Source organism: Nycticebus coucang, chromosome 10 (genome assembly GCF_027406575.1).
Source record: "Nycticebus coucang isolate mNycCou1 chromosome 10, mNycCou1.pri, whole genome shotgun sequence".
In the NCBI taxonomy this organism is placed as follows: domain Eukaryota; kingdom Metazoa; phylum Chordata; class Mammalia; order Primates; family Lorisidae; genus Nycticebus; species Nycticebus coucang.
Window position 1 is genome coordinate 26,527,224 of NC_069789.1, and position 17,097 is coordinate 26,544,320.

Here is a 17,097-nt window from a genome sequence, read left to right on the forward strand (position 1 = left end):
CAAAGGAGTCATATACAACTGATCTACCAGGAGAGATTAAAACTTTTGAGGCCACCCTTAGAAATGGAGTGTGACTATTGGAATGTTACTCAAGAGAATCTCTAAGTTTCGAAAAATATATTTTTTAATTTTGATAGATTTAGGAGTGCAAGGAGATTTTGTGAATTGGTGAATGAATGAATACCTAGGTGAATTGTGTTGAAGTGATGCCTGGAGTTTTAGTGGACCCATCACCTGAATAGTGTACATTGTACCAAATAGGTAGTTTTTTTTTCCTATCACCCCTTCACAGCATCCCCCTTCTAAGTTTCCAGTGTCCATTGTACCACTGTGTATACCCCTGTTAACCTGTAGCTAGCTCCTACTTAGGAGGAGTGTTTGGTTTTCACACTGTTTACATGCAGTGTTTGGTTTTCCATTCCTACATTGCTTCACTTAGGATAACCATCTCCAATTCCATCCAAGTTGCTGCAAAAGGCATTATTCCATCCTTTTTGTGGCTCAGTAGTGTTCCATGGTATACATGTTCTGTATCCACTCATTGGTTGCTGGGCACCTAGATTGATTCTGTATCTTTGCAATTGTGAACTATGCTGCCATAAACACATAAAGGCAGATGTCTTTTTGATACAATTCTTTTCCTCTGAGTACCTACCCAGTAGTAGGATTGCTGGATTGAATGGTGGATCTACTCTTAGTTCTTTAAGAAATTTCCATACTGTCTTCCATAGAGGTTGTAGTAATTTACATTTTCACCAACATTGTAAAAATGTTCCCTGTTCACTACATCTGCACCATCTATTGTTTTTTGACTTTTTTTTTTTTTTAAGAGAAAGAGTCTCACTATGTCACCCTCAGTAGAGTGCTGTGGCGTCGCAGCTCACAGCAACCTCCAGCTCTTGGGCTTAGGCGATTCTCTTGCCTCAGCCTCCAGAGTAGCTGGGACTACAGGTGCCCACCACAACGCCTGGCTATTTTTGTTTGTTGTTGTTGCAGTTTGGCCGGGGTTGGGTTTGAACTCGCCACCCTTGGTATATGGGGCCGGCTGACACCCTACTCACTGAGCCACAGGAGCCACCCTGTTTTCTGGCTTTTTAATAATGGCCACCATGACTGGGGTAAGGTGGTATCTCACTTTGGTTTTAATTTGCATTTGCCTGATGATTAGTAATGTTTCAGAACCTCTAAGTTTTCATATCTTAATTGGTGACACAGGAATATGGTTATCAAACCTCATTCCACTTTACTCAATCTTACATGTGGCTATATTTAATTGGATCGACCTAGCTGCAAGGGAGTCTGTAAATGTAGTTTTCCTTTCTACTCCTATAAATAGGAACAGGGGTGGGTGGAGGTTGGGAGTGCCAATCCAAAGTAACGGCCAAAAAATTCTTAAGTGGATTCCCCTTAGATCTTTTTCTTGTACCGATTGTCATGTGTAAGAGAGTCTCCTTTTACCTTTGTCTTCCTGGCTGTGTAAATTAGGAAGGTTAAAAATATCCCAGGCATCTTCATAGTCACTAGTATGTGTACTATGTATGATGTCTGTTATCATTAGCTTTGGGTGCTGTGTTGGACAAGCTCGTCTATAAATGTGGGGCTGGAAATTCATGTAGGAAGAGGTGTAATAGTTGCTACTATTCTAGGCCATATGAATTAAATTCACTTTTCTGTGTGTGTGTGTTTTGCTAAGTGTCCTTTCATTTTTATGCTGTTTTCATTATATTCAAATCTATGTGGAAAAGGAACTGGCCTATGTAATAACATTTACAACCTAAGCATTGAAAAACTCTTCCAGAATCTACTTCTTACATGCTGTTCATCAGCTAACCTTTTAACATGATCATCAGTGGAAAAATGAAAACCCTAGTTAGGTACTAGGTAGGATAATGTGAAACATACTTATTAATGAATCAACATCACTTTTAAGAGTATGTTGGAAAAATGAAAATAATCTATGTATTTTACTAATCTACTATAACATAAGTATTGAATAATTTGTACTTTTATTAGGATAAATTAGGGTACTGGTTTTTGACATTTGTTTTTGTACTTACTAGCATCCTAACTGGAGAGTGAAATGAAGTGGAATGGCCAAATAGCATGTTAAAATTGTTTATTATTATTTTTTGTTACCACAGACTACTTAGATATATGACATGATTTTCTAAATTGTGCAATTACAATACTTGAGTCTCTTGTGTAGATATTGATAAAAAATAGTGATTTAAATAGGGTGTGTGTTTATATACATTTATATGAATACCTAGACTTACATAAAAGTACCTCTCAAAAGTTTGCTGAACAATTTGAAGTATGTTACATTTCCTTATTATTTTAAAAGTAAATTATTTTCTTTTTTAGTTTCACAGTAGGGTCTACTTGATTTAGTTTTCTTCAACTCTCAACAAATATCACAGTTGGTCTTTGGCAAGTTTCATGAAGCGTAAAATATAGTTTGCAGGATGGAGGAAAAACAGGAGTTAGAATTAAGACCATTAAATTTTATGTCACCTCTTCCTCCATGGGGTGGAGGGAACTAACTCTGAAGATTTTTTTTGTTTTTTTGGCCGGGGCTGGATTTGAACCCAGCACCTCCGGCATATGGGGCCAGCACCCTACTCCTTTGAGCCACAGGCACCATCCCAACTCTGAAGATTTTTATCACATATATCATGGTACCAAAAATACTTCATTTATAGTAAATACCTATTTCTGTATTGTCCATCTGCATTTTTTTCCACTGTAAATGGGTTGGATGTCTGTTTTAGATTTAATAAAGAATAAAGAAAATGCTTATTTTTTACTTTGCGAAGACTTTTCTTGGATCCAGAGTTTAGTCATAGCAAGCACAATAAGAGTTTATTTTTATATATAGTATCATCTTTATGTTACCTCTTCATTATTCTTTCACAATATGGAAAGTCAGGTTTAGAGTACAAGCTCCTGCCTCCATGTGGTGAAGGCGTGCATGCACATTGACCTGTAGTTCTTCACTGTGGTCTCTGCTGGGATCATCTTTGAAAAGCCCTTAAATGCTGTGAGGAAATAATTCTCAGCATGAGAACTGTCTGTCTCTCTCTTTGTCTTTCTTTCCAGCCTCGAGTGAGCAAATCCACACCCATGCGAGCAATTATCCGACATTGTAGTTTCACATGGCTGGGGCTGGTGATCCCTTCTCTTCTCCCTTTAACTATTCCTGTTCTTCTTCCTTTTTATTTACCCCTTCCTCCTTCTTCTCTCTCTCCTTTTTTATCTTTTATTTGTATGTAATTTTTCTATAGGGCTTTCCCCTTCTTTCTTTCCAAAACATTTTTTTAAAATGATACCCTAGTTGATTATGTGTCTTGGAAAAGGAAGATACAACTTAGATGTGAGAGTGACCAATACCTTGACACAATTGTTATCAACTGTCTTTATAATTTGTAGAGGACATTAATTATCACTTATTGAAATGCCTTGGGTAAGATATTAAAATTTTAGAAAACACGATATATATAAATGGTATGGCAAGTGCTTATAAGTCACAGGCCTGCGTAGATGTCAAAAATATTTCACATATTCTTATTGGAGACTGGGTTCAGTGGTAAGGAACATCCTAATAGCAAATGTCACTAGGCAGGAAAGAGAGATACTTGTCTTGGAAATAAACTTGTTCATCACCAAGAATTTTCTTCCCTGTTCTCAGTGGTCTACTTGTCCTCAATGAAGTCATTGAAATCCAGGGGAAAAGATGGGACACATGGAAACATTAATAGTGTATTTCTGCGGAGGGATCTTTCTGGAAATATTGCTACAAACAAATAGGATTTGGCTTAAGTTTTTGATATTTGGATATTTCCTTATTGCATGTTTCACTGTGCCTATTTTTGTTGCCCCTCACCCCCCCAGGAAGTTTCTGATGGGAAGTCTGAGGGGCAGGCAACTGTAATTCAGCAGCTGGAGCAGACCATTGAGGACTTGAGGACCAAAATAGCTGAATTGGAGAAGCAGTACCCTGCCATGGACATGGAGGTGGCCAGTGGCCATCGAGACGTTGAGAATGGAGTGACACATTCAGAAGATGTCCGTCTTGAAGCTCTCAGGTTAGGAGAAAATGATGTTCGGCATCAAAGGACTTTACAGGCAAAATCAATACAGACTTCCCCAATGGAAGAGGGCGGGATACTGACACTACCTTCTGTGAGTGCACTGTGGGATGGTGCTCCCTGCCCACCTGGGGCTGAAAATGGAGAGTCAGCTCTTCCGTCCTCACCTTCTGGACCTCAGACAAAGTTCTGTTCAGAGATCTCTTTGATTGTGTCTCCAAGGAGAATATCAGTCCAGCTCGATGCCCATCAGTCCATACAGAGCATCTCACAGCCTCCACCACCTTCATCCCTTCTGTGGTCTGATGGTCAAGGACAGCCTGGGTCACAGCCGTCCCATCCTTCTCTTCGTACTGAGTTTGAAACCAGCCATGAACACTCTGTTTTCTCTTCCCCTGAAAACAGCTGTGACATCCTATCCCCACCACCGCTGCCTTGCACAGAGTCCTCCAGCTCCATGCCTCGCCTGGGCATGGTGACTCCCCCACCTACCCCTCTCCCTGGCATGACTGTGCCTATTCTGCCCAGTGCAGCCATCCCCCCACCTCCTCCTCGGCTGGGCATAGACATGCTGCCACCCCCTCCACCTCCCCTTCCTGGAGAAGGAATACCCCCTGCTCCTCCTCTTCCCAGTGTAGGAGTACCCCCTGCCCCTCCTCTTCCTTGTGTGGGAATACCCCTTCCTCCTCCTCTTCCTGGTACCGGGATACCTCCTCCTCCCCCTCTTCCAGGAGTGGGAATACCCCCTCCCCCTCCTCTCCCAGGAACAGGAATACCTCCTCCCTCTCCTCCTCTTCCTAGTACTGGGATACCCCCTGCCCCTCCTCTTCCTTGTGTGGGAATACCCCCTCCTCCTCCTCTTCCTGGTACCGGGATACCTCCTCCTCCCCCTCTTCCAGGAGTGGGAGTACCCCCTCCTCCTCCCCTCCCAGGAACAGGAATACCTCCTGCCCCACCTCTTCCTGGTATGGGGATACCCCCTCCACCTCCTCTTCCTGGTATGGGGATACCCCCTCCCCCACCTCTTCCTGGTATGGGGATACCCCCTCCTCCACCTCTTCCTGGTATGGGGATACCCCCTCCCCCACCTCTTCCTGGTATGGGGATACCCCCTCCCCCACCTCTTCCTGGTATGGGGATACCCCCTCCACCTCCTCTTCCTGGTATGGGAATACCTCCTCCTCCCCCTCTCCCAGGAACAGGAATACCTCCTCCCCCACCTCTACCCGGAGTGGGTATACCTCCTCCCCCTCCTCTGCCAGGTGTGGGGATTCCGCCTGCTCCAGGTTCCCCTCTCCCTCCTCTTCCACCTGGGGCAGGAGTCCCTGCACCCCCGCCACCCCCTCTGCTTCCTGGATCAGGTCCTCCATTCCCCCCACAAGTTGGCAGTAGCACTTTATCGACACCACAGGTGTGTGGATTTCTTCCTCCTCCGTTGACATCTGGCTTGTTTGGACTAGGGATGAATCAGGACAAAGGGACTCGGAAGCAGCCAATAGAGCCTTGCTGCCCAATGAAACCCCTTTACTGGACAAGAATTCAACTGCACAGTAAAAGGTAACATGAGAACGAGCTCGTCTTTGCACAGTTTGTCAGTACGAGGGGAGAATTTTACCTTAAAACTCTTGGGAAAACGACTGTATTTTTTAAAGTACAAGTCTAAAACTTGTCTGTAGATTTTTTTACATCAATGTGAAGCAATTTGCTATTTAAGGTTTTGGGCTTTTCTTCAAAGGGGTAAAGAAAATGGCACGTGTATCGATGTATAAGATATGCGTATACCCATCTGTAAAGTTATTGACATATATCTTAAAGATAGATGGATTATTTTTCTTAGCATGCATGCTCTGTTACCGAGTTGTAAGAGTTTACTCATATTGAAAGTATGTTTATATTCTCACAGAACACAGGTGAGAACACAGGTGCAGAGAGACAGCGTTAGTTAGATTATTTTCCATATGAGAATCTCCTCTTTGCTTTTACTACTTAAATTCCTATTTCTGACAAACAGCTTAAAAATATAAAACCTCATAGGAGATTGACTGCTGACGATGTAGTGTACATCCTTTAAAGAAGTGGTTTTCAACTTTCCTAATGCTGCCATGTATTTTCATTGTTACAAAGGGGTCACAACCCACAAGTTGAGAACCGCTGCTTTAAAGGCCCAGCTTTGCCTCGCTGTTCCATCTTGTGGTCTTCAGAAGCATGCTGTCTACATGAAAATATACATCCACATCCCAGGAGTGAGACAATTTAGTTCTGAGAATTTCATGGTACCTCTGTAGATGACTTTGGACATAATGTGAAGTCATAAAAGCATACTGTGTAATGATCCCCATAAAAGAATACTTTTTAGGAGGCAATGGTACACGCCTGTAGTTCCAGCTTACTTGGGAGGCTGAGGCAAGAGGATCACTTGAGCCCAGGAGTTGGCGGCTGCAGTGAGCTGTGGTCGTGTCACTGTGCTCCAGCCTGGCAACAGAACGAGACTCTGTATGAACAGAACAAAAACAACATTCCAACAGTCACTCTAGTGGCGTATTATTTCTCCACACCTAGTCCATAGTCTGCATTCCCCACACTGAGACAGTGTTGTGGGATGTGCTGGTGGGAGGGAAAAATGTACTTGAAACCTCACTGGCCATTTTTGTTCTAAGTTTTCATGATTCCTTGAATTTTCTTTGTGTGATGTGGCATGCATTTAGAAACAAGGTATTTGCCAGGCTAATTTTATTTTGTATATTAATTTTATCTTCACTAAATCATATCAGGGGACAAGAATCTACATATCCTGACTACTTTGGAGTTTGCATCTCATACTCTGTATTATTTCCATCTCACTTATATGCTGATAAATGATTTTGAACTGTGCCCCGAATACAGATACATAATCCGGAGTTCTTTCTTTATTGTTCCTTTGCTCTTCTAAAAATGCCTTTACCCTTTGTAGGTGGTATTAGGTGACGTGTTGGGGGGGAGGATGCTATCATGGAAATGCATATTTTTTTTCCATGATAAACTACCAGCTTAATAAAGCAAGTTGGGATTTTGTGATATCAAGCATTTCTTGCCTTCACAGTCAATCCTGAGGTAGGGTTTCTTTTTATATTTTTTGTACAGTGACTTGATAGCTAAGAATTCCTGAAAATTATTCCTAGGCAAAGGTTTCACTCTCCATATACAGATTGCATTTTAATGTTCTCATTAGGTTAATAAAACAAATGTTCATCGTAAAGAGAAAAGATATGTTTTCCTCTTTATCTGTCTCCCTTTTCTCTCCCCTCATTCATGCCTCCTTTATGTTTATGTTTGCCCTAATGGAGTGTAGTCGGATGGCCCTTTCATGGTTCCTTTGCTTAATTTTAGAGACTCCAGTCCTTCACTTATTTGGGAAAAAATTGAAGAGCCATCCATAGATTGTCATGAATTGGAGGAATTATTTTCTAAAACTGATGTAAAGGAGAGAAAGAAACCCATTTCTGATACTATCTCAAAAACGAAGGCTAAACAAGTGAGTATTCTTGTGCTTTCTGCATTTGGACAGTATTTCTGGCATTAGTGTAAACTTTCATTAGAGAAAACCCCTGAAGAGTTTCTGGGCTGCTTAAACCTCTGCAGACCACACACGGATAGCACAGGTTAGAATTTTAGAACACGGCTCAACATGGCTCGGTGCCTGTAGCACAGTGGTTACAGCACCAGCCACATATACCAAAGGTGGCAGGTTCGAGCCCGGACGGGGCCAGCTAACCAACAATGACAACTGCAACAAAAAAAATAGCTGGGCATTGTGGCGGGCATCTGTGGTCCCAACTGCTTGGGAGTCTGAAACGAGAATCGCTTGAGCCCAAGAGTTTGAGGTTGCTGTGAGCTGTGATGCCATGGCACTCTACTGAGGGTGACATGGTGAGACTCTATCTCAAAAAAAAAAAAAAAAAAAAAGAATTTTAGAACACATGGTTAAATACGACTAGTTCGTGTAGAACAACTTGTAATCATCTACCTCAAGTGATAATGCTCTCTTTTATTTGTAACTTCATAATACATATTTCCAAAATCTCAGTCATTGCTTCTTTCCAGAGCTAGTTGTCTGCAAATAAATTTTTACTTGATTCAAGTCCACCTGAGTGCAAGTATGGATGGGAAGAAAGGAAGGAGTGAGCAAAGAAATATAAGCAAGAAGTTCCATTCTTAGTAACTGATAACGTGTTTGGTATTTTGTTGCATTATAACTGAAGTGCATGCTGGTAGAATCCAGCTAGTCACTCTGTACTTGACATATGGAAGGAAATCTCATATCCTTTTCTAACTTCTCCATTCCATGTTAGATCTTTGATTTAATCTGTAACACTTAATTCAGAAAAAAGTAAGCCTGGTGCATTTCAAGAGAAAACATTTCCAAGCAACATTTTTCAACTGATGTATCCATTGGACTTGATAATAAAAGGATGTTGTTAGAAATTGTTCAAGGCTATCATTCAGGAAGGTATAGTAAAACCCCACTAATGAGCTCCAGATAGAAGAAATTACTATTGGTGCCCATCTTTTACCCTGAAATGGGGAGTGGCTACACTTACTAACTTTCACAAGGTGGTAGGAAAGGGTCCATAGAGGCAGAGGAATGGCAAACACCTGGGTCTTGGGAGGAGAGGAGGAGAAAATGAGGCCAGTGTCTCCAGTGTTCCCCTGGCCCAGTCTGCTCAGGTAAGTGCCAAGTAATGGGGTCATTCCTTGAATTTTTGCCTGTGACCTCAGTGCTGTAGCTAGGCACATGATGCAGAGTTGTTCCCTTTGATACTTACTTCAAAGCAGACAACTCCCACTGGATGGACACTGCCCAATACGGCCAGGAAGAGATGGATTAGTACGGGACAGTAGACCCCTGGAACCCATAGTGGGCTGGGTGGGCTGGCTGGGCTGCCACAACCTAGGCATTTCATCAATCTCAGAATAATACAAACCTAAACTTCATGCAGTTGAATTTTTCAGGACCATTTTTCACATTGCAGCTGGTTGCTGGTGACCGTAGATGAGTAACTATAATAGATGAGACAGGGCCTGGCCCATGGTGGGCACTCAATAAATATTTGTTAACTTAACAAACCAGATGGCTGAGGGAGGAGGACTTTTTCAATATCAGTCAATAGGCCCAGCAGTGATTAAACACCAGAAAATCATTTGTGTAATAAATAATTAGTAAGTCCAAGGTGACAATGTTAAGAGGATTGAAGGTAGACAGAGAACTACATTTTTTTCTGCAGAGATAAATTTTTTAAAAATCTTTTCCATGGTATATTTGAGTTATACCCTGAGGCTGAGTCATTATAGCTCTTCTCAAAGATTGTATAAGGGATGGAGCAGCTGTCTGGGCAAGGTATATGCGTGGAGAGTACAGACATCAAGGAGGGTCAGGCAGCCAGATTTGTCACTTGAAAAACAGGCATGGGACATCTCTTGTCCAGAGACTACCTACTTATTCTGGAAATCAATCCATGCCTTTCTCAGCTCTCAGCAACCTACCTTTTTATTTTTTCTCCTCTAAGGGACTACAGATAAAGCAGATGTCTCCCAGTTGTCCGACACTGAGGATTCTATGTTCTATTTGACATAATATTCAGCTTGTATGATTTGTGAAATATGATTTTACTGAAATATGATTTGTGTCTAACTCCTCAAAATTCTGAATGAAATGAGTTGGCACGAGGTGGCATGTTTGCATATCAACAGAGCATCTGTGTGGAGCATCACCTCAACATCATCAACTCCCTCTGTCCCTCTGTCATTAAGGCTAGGGACTTTACCCATGTGGTCATTTGCACTTATCCATGGTGACGCTACCTTTGACCTTCAACTTCAAAGTGGGTTTATGGAACAGACCCCATCATGACTTCTGATCAGCTTGTTCAGTAACTGTTCCACCTGGGGTTTGATACTTAGCTCTGCACTTCAGGTTTGTTTTTGGGGAGATAAAAGGTGTTTTGTTTTTTTTTTTCTCTATTAGAGAAAAACCATCTCAGAGTGATATATTACCAATGAAAGTTAGTTTTGTTTAACTTCATTATATTTAGAAGGAAAATCTATCTGTTCCATTTATTTGAAACATTTAACATTTTATTTAAGGAAAGTGTATTTTCAGGAGGACTGCAGATAGTTCCTCTTCTTATGGGAAATGTATACTGATTATATGTGCAGACATTTTGGTAGCTCATAATTCATTTCCTGTAAAATTAATAGCGTTTAATGCTGTGGCATATGTTTATGGAGGTAGTTTAAGCAATTCTTCTTATATACAATGGAAGCTGGAAGTTCTGTTTTTCTTTAAATATTTAAAAATAGCCAAATAATTTTTCTGTGATCTGTCTTCTTGAAAGTAGGACTGTTGTTGACTGCACTGGCATTTAACGAGGTGCCTGGGCTGTTTTTACTGTCATGGCAGAGACATTTTCAGTGTGATAATAGAAGATTCTTCAGCTAGGCACATTGCCGTTTGGCATGAGGAGAAAGAAGGTTATTTTCTCTGGACGCTCAGAAAAATAATGTTGAAAATCTTGAATTTCTAAACCTTTTTTTCTACTAGAAACTTAAGGCAAAACATTTTATATATTTTGTTCATGGAACATGTATTTAAGTTTGTTTTGTAATGATTTCTTCATTTATGTTTCGTGGTTTTAAAGTATTAAATGTAAGAAGATCAGCTGAGAAGGTTTTTGAAATTTTATCAGACAAATGAGTATGACCCTTTCTACATCAGAGTTGTTTATTAACCTGCAAACTTAAAATAATGACAATACCAAGTCTGTCTCTTAAGGAAAAAAGAGGGAAAAGAAGAAAAAGCAACCCTCACTTCAAGCCCGTGTTGAAGCATTGACACACATCCACACTTCCACACTTGCCTGATTCTAAGGAAGTCTCTAGAGCCAGTAAACATTTGGTTCAGTCTCTTCTCTATTTGCAGAGTAATTCATGATTTTTTTTTTTTTTTTTGCAGTTTTTTGGCCAGGGCTAGGTTTGAACCCGCCACCTCCAGCATATGGGGCCAGCGCCGTACTCCTTTGAGCCACAGGCGCTGCCCAATTCATGATTATTAATGCTGATAATGATCATAAGTCACCTCCGGAACTTTGGTGATCAAATAATACTGAATTAATTTTAACCCAAGTTTATGAGCCCGAAAATGAGAAGATTCACTTCGGAATGATTTTGATAATAAGGATTGCCGCCCAAAGTTTCTAGGCTGGGTGTGGTAGCTTACATCTGTAATCTTAGCACTTGAGAGGCTGAGGCAGAAGTATTACATGAAGCCAGAGTTTGCAACCAGTTGAGCCCTAGCAAGACCCCAATAGAAAATGTTAGCCAGGTATGGTGATGAGCATCTGTAGCCTAGTTACTCAGGAGCCTGGGGCAGGAGGATCACTTAAGCTTAGGAATTTGAGGTTACTGTGAGCTATGATGATGCCATGGCAATCTGGCTCAGGTGGCAGAATGAGACCCTGTCCCCTGTCCCAAAAAAAGTCTGGTTAATCTTGTGTCAAATGAAATCATAAGGAAATGTGATTTGGTAAACATGATAGTAGAAGTAATTATGACAACAGCAATAATAATAATCATGGGAACCACAAGGTATATTGAACCAGTGCAGTTACTTTTCATGGATCAGTTGCTGTTTTTAGCATCCATATCAAATCATTTAGTCTTCTTACTAAATTCATAGTACAGAAGACTGAGGTATAAAGGAATTCAACAATGTTCCCAAGCTGGTCAGAGGTTGTTCCCAAGCTCAGGTTCAGACTCCAGCCATCTGGCTCCAGAGCCTCTGTTCTCCTAATTAAATCATAGTAATGGATGTGAAAAAAAAATTATTTATTTATATATATATATATATATATATATATATAAATAATTTTTTTACTTTTTATTTTTTTTGCAGTTTTTGGCCAGGGCTGGGTTTGAACCTGCCACCTCTGGGATATGGGGCCAGTGCCCTACTCCTTTGAGCCACGGGAGCCATCGGATGTGAAATATTTTATATGAGTCTAAGTACAGTATTTTGTTTATATGGAGACCAAACTATATACTTTAAAAATAGAATTTGAGGTTCGGTGCCCATAGCTCAGTGGTTAGGGCGCCAGCCACGTGCACCAGGGCTGGCGGGTTCGAGCCCAGCCTGGGCCTGCTGAAAGCAACAATGACAACTACAACAAAAAATAGCCGGGTGTTGTGGTGGGTGCCTGTAGTCCTAGCTGCTCAGGAGGCTGAGGCAAGAGGATTGCTTGAGCCCTAGAGTTTGAAGTTGCTGTGAGCTGTGATGCCATAGCACTCTACCCAGGGTGACATAGTGAGACTGTCTCAAAAAAAAAAAATTTTTTTTTTTTAATTTGTATTGGTTTTCATATCTGATCAATGTTTAAATAACTTCAGTTACTCTTAGATCATATGTGAAGACACTTTTAAAACCTTTTCAACCTTTTCACAGTTCTGACAAACCTATAAACCTTGATGCCACTGAACTTGACATTTGCCCAGTTAAATAAAAGTTTATCTGACCGATGTGAGCTTTAGACACAAAAGCTTCTGTAAGCAGTAAAAAGAAGGGCCATTTGCTTGTGTGGCATGTAAATATTGGTTAGAAACAGACAACCACTGTGGCAAAACCTCACCAAATGTCAAGTGATGATACTTTTTATTCACCCTATGACACAAAAAGAACTATCTTTGTAAAATATCCCTTAAGTAAATAATGGCTCATCGTGCTTGAAGGAACATGTTACCTACAACTATATTTGCACACAGAAGTTAACGAGGAGTAAGAATCTGTGATTTTTTAAAAATACATTAACTGACATTTGCCTAGCCATGTAATGTACCACAAAAGAATCTCTTCCTGGGTTTCTTCTCTTTATCAGATTCAAATGCTTTGCCCAAAGAATGGGAGAGAGAGACTATGTATGATGGTTAAATGCTTGTTAGGTTTCAGCCTCTGGAAAGATGATTAAAAAAATAGATAGCTAAATATGCTACTTATTATAAGGGAAGGTAATAAAAGGACTCATTAGAATTCACATTTATTATAGATGTAACCTTTAAGGAATTGGACATTTGGTAGAATGTTCAGTCTTTCCAGTACGCTTGATGACTTAATGATAAAAAAAGCCTTTTGTGTGTGTGTGTGTGTGTTGTAAAAATGTATAATAACAGTGGGAAGAGAAGCATCCATCATTCAGCTGCTCTTATTTGGGAGTACATAGTGCAATACCTCTAAACGTTCTTACACGAGACAGTAATTGCCCTTAAAAGGCTTCTTATCATGTTGGAGAATTTGGGAGAATGTGTGTGCTGTACTTCAGATATTGACTGGCCCTGGATTATTCACTGCTATGAAAAGGAGAAAGAGGTTATACTACATATGCTAGCTGTGAATATTTGCGTCAGATTTATTCATTTACTGAACATACTAATTTTTAGATTCTATGTTTAGATTTTATGTTTTGTCACAGTCAGTAGAAATTCAGTGTCCACAGTGTGGTAAGCTAATCTGAGTAGTACAAGTCTGGTTTCTTGAAATGGTGTTAATTTTTCCAGTGTAGCTGGCCAGGGTGTGTTTTGGTTGATTTTAACAGTTATGTTAGTCTTCTAGACTGAAGACCTAAAATATATAAAACACCAAATATCTTATAATAAGACAATTTAGATTTGTCTTGGGGATGCACAATAAACATTTGATATTTTATATCTTTTAACATCTGCTTTTAATAGAATACATTCCTTTTGCAAGCCTTATAAATGTATTTAAATAGAAAATCACATCAAAGTACAAAGCTATAATTAGACAAACATAGGTTTTGTGGAATCTGGCTTTGTTTTAGATGTTGAAGGATTTATTATTTTTTGAAGATGGTATTCCTATAACTATTTGTAGAGTATAGCCAATCAATTCAAAGAATGAAACCTCTATTTTAAAATTTTCTTTGCTCCTAAAAAATTATTTTTTATACTTCTAAATAAATGGCTAACAAAAAAAATAATACCTCCACCAACATAGTAAAAAGAAAATATAATTAAGCTAATGATCCTTGACCTTCCTAGATTACACACTAGGAAAATTCTATTTGATTAGTTGTACCATGGAAGCGCATAAAATTTAATAATGTTGAAGGTTAATTATTTTGGACTTTATATTCATATACTATGATGGTATTAAGATTTTCTTGGACTAGAGGAAATGGCTGGGATGTTGTGTTTGTTGATTTGTTATGTTTATTTTGATACATCAGAATTGAAGAGAGAGCGTTAGAAGAGAATATAAATTCTATTTGGAACTCCAGGCATGGTGGCAAGTGCTTGTAGTCCCAGCTACTTAGAAGGCTGAAGATAAGGGTCACTTGAACCCAGGAGTTTGAGGCTCAGGGCACTGTTACCCCACCCATGAATAGCCATTGCACTCCAGCACCAGCCTAGCCAGGCTGAAGTGCAAGACCCTATCTCTAAAAAACAAATTTTTAAAATTCTGTTTGAAGCAGATGATGGGAAAACATTTTCTTGCTACTGCCAATTTTGAGTGGAACTGCTTTTGCAGAGAGCCCTAGAACACTAGAAAGAGTTAGGTGTCTTTAGTTTCACTGGAGAAGCCTCACAGTGGAAGTAATGCCCACACTGGGGCACCTGTCTTGCCTTCATGGCAGCAGAAGTCCACTCATTCAGCAGAGTTACAGCAGAGGAAAAGAGCAAAATACACTAGCAAGGACACAGAGGTTCTCGAGAGGGCTAATTTACTACCGAACAGCCCAAGAGAAACAAGAGTAATTCAAGGGACTCTACTCAAATAATCCTTAGGTTCCTCACTGTATACTAGAGACATTAAGAACTGTGGGTGGTCAGGAGTTGAATGGAGTGTGTAGGCTGGACTTGGGATAAAGCCTGGGTGGAGGAGATGTGACTTGAAGTGGGCCTTGAAGAATTTATTTGGTTTAGCTAGGTAGAAAGGATTAAGGGGTGATTTTTGAGAATAGCTCTGTGAGCACAGATTTCCTTACAGCTTATTTAAAACCGTAGTAAATCAGTCATCGTTTGTAGCTGACTTTCCCTGGGAGCTCCTGTCTGACAGTCTCAGGAATGTGAATGTAGATCACTTATATTCATTTCCTTTAGCTGAGGCTGTTTCCTTCTCATCCTCCTTAAGGTTTGCCATATTAGAAGTAAGTGTGAGAATTGAATTTAGATCATTGGACCCCATGTTTATTTTGTTAGCATGGCATGAAAGAGCTGAATGTATGTTTCTTTACCATGGACAGCAAGAGGACTTTGGATAACCCCAGAGCCAAGGAGGATTTTATTCCTTATTTGGCTTACATAGTCACAATTATGACAGCTCCCGGGATACTGGGGACATTGGTCTGATTATTCACATCCTAATTCAGTGTGGCCTATACTGAAAAATGGCTGTGATTATTTGAGAACACAAGTTTAAGATGTAGGAAAAAAATGTTACTATTTATGCCTGTAGTGTTTTTTAATGGAAAAGTATGTTTAAATTGGATTATAAGCTGTTTCTTTTTCAAAAATATGTCTGTAATGGAAGATTTTGAACCTTTCTCTTTAATTTTTTGTTAAATGTTAATATACGAATCTTTAAAATCACTTGATTTATAACTTGGAACTATCTGAAGTATTACTTTTATTTGGAAGTGGGCCTTGTAGAATGACAGAATGAGAAACTTAGTATTTTTCTTTCTAGCAAAACGACAATTTAACTGGTGAAAATTATAACAAAAAAAAATCATTTTCAGTTTCTGGAAATTGTCCTAAGAGCATATCGGAATAGGAGAAATGGTCATTTGAGAAAATCTTCTAAGAACTCAGTAAGAATAGTAGAAATCTATGATAATTGAGCCACAGCCTACTTCCCCACCAGCCTCTGCCAACTCTGTTGTACTGTGGACGTGTGCAGCTAAAAAGACATCTCTCTCTGCAGCTCTGCCTGCAGCTGTGGTTTCACCCCAGGATGGGTAAATAATAGGTTTTAAAAAGAACAACTTTAAACAGCAACTGAAGAACTGGAATAGCTATACCAGTGTCAGACAAAATAAACTTTAAAGACTGTTACTAGGGATAAAGAAAGATATTTCATATTGAAAGGAGGGCCAATCTAACAGGAAGGTAGTGCAGTCAGTTATTGGCGTACCTGACAACAGAGTCCCAAAGTGCATGAAGCAAAAAATAACACAATTGTAGAGAGGAGTCAATAGTAATATTCGGAGGCTTCAATAGTGTATTGAACAGTTAGGCAGAAGATCAACAAGGAAATGGAAAAATGGAATAGCAGTGGAACACAATAGACCAAAACCACCAATAAAATGTTCTGCTCAATCTCAGAAGAATATAAATACTTCATAAACATACATAGAACATTCGCAAAACAAGACTTAATACATTTAAAGGGATAGAAGTGTAAATAAATTTATTACTATTTTTATTTCAAAATGTTAAGGGAGTATAAATATTTTTGTACATGGATACCATTTATGATGCTTCCTTAAGGCTGTTAGTGTGGTCATTGCCCAGCTAATGTTCATTGTAACTAATAAGTTTTCCCCCTTCCTTTCTCATCACCATGCCCTTCTTGATTTCCAATGACTTCAACGTCTCTTTGTGGCCATGTGTGCCTGTCAATTATCTTCTCGTTATTAGAGGCTACATGTGGTATTTGTTTTCCCATTCCTGTGATACTTCCCTTAGGATAATGCTCTCCAGTTCCTTCCAAGTTGCTGTGAATGACATTATTTCATTCATTTTTATGGCCCAGTAGTACTCACTGTTACGTACCACATTTTCTTAATCCAATCCTGAATCGATGGCAACTCAGGTTGATTCCACATCTTTGCCATTGTCAGTTGTGCTGCAATGAACGTTTGAGTGCAGGTGTCTTTTTTTATAAATTGACTTCTTTTCCTTTGAGCATGTACTTAGTAGTGGGATTGCTGGATTGAATGTTAAATCTACATATATTTCTTTG

The 17,097-nt window shown here is 39.7% G+C and overlaps 1 protein-coding gene across 1 annotated transcript in view; it reads left to right on the forward strand.

Annotated features, from left to right (window-relative positions):
• Positions 1–17,097, forward strand: part of LOC128596366 (formin-2-like) — a 275,022-nt gene that overhangs the window by 122,791 nt on the left and 135,134 nt on the right. Inside the window, exons 5-6 of the mRNA XM_053606029.1 lie at positions 3,892–5,645; positions 7,455–7,599. Coding sequence (XP_053462004.1) covers positions 3,892–5,645; positions 7,455–7,599 — 1,899 coding nt within the window. The remainder of the gene's footprint in view (positions 1–3,891; positions 5,646–7,454; positions 7,600–17,097) is intronic.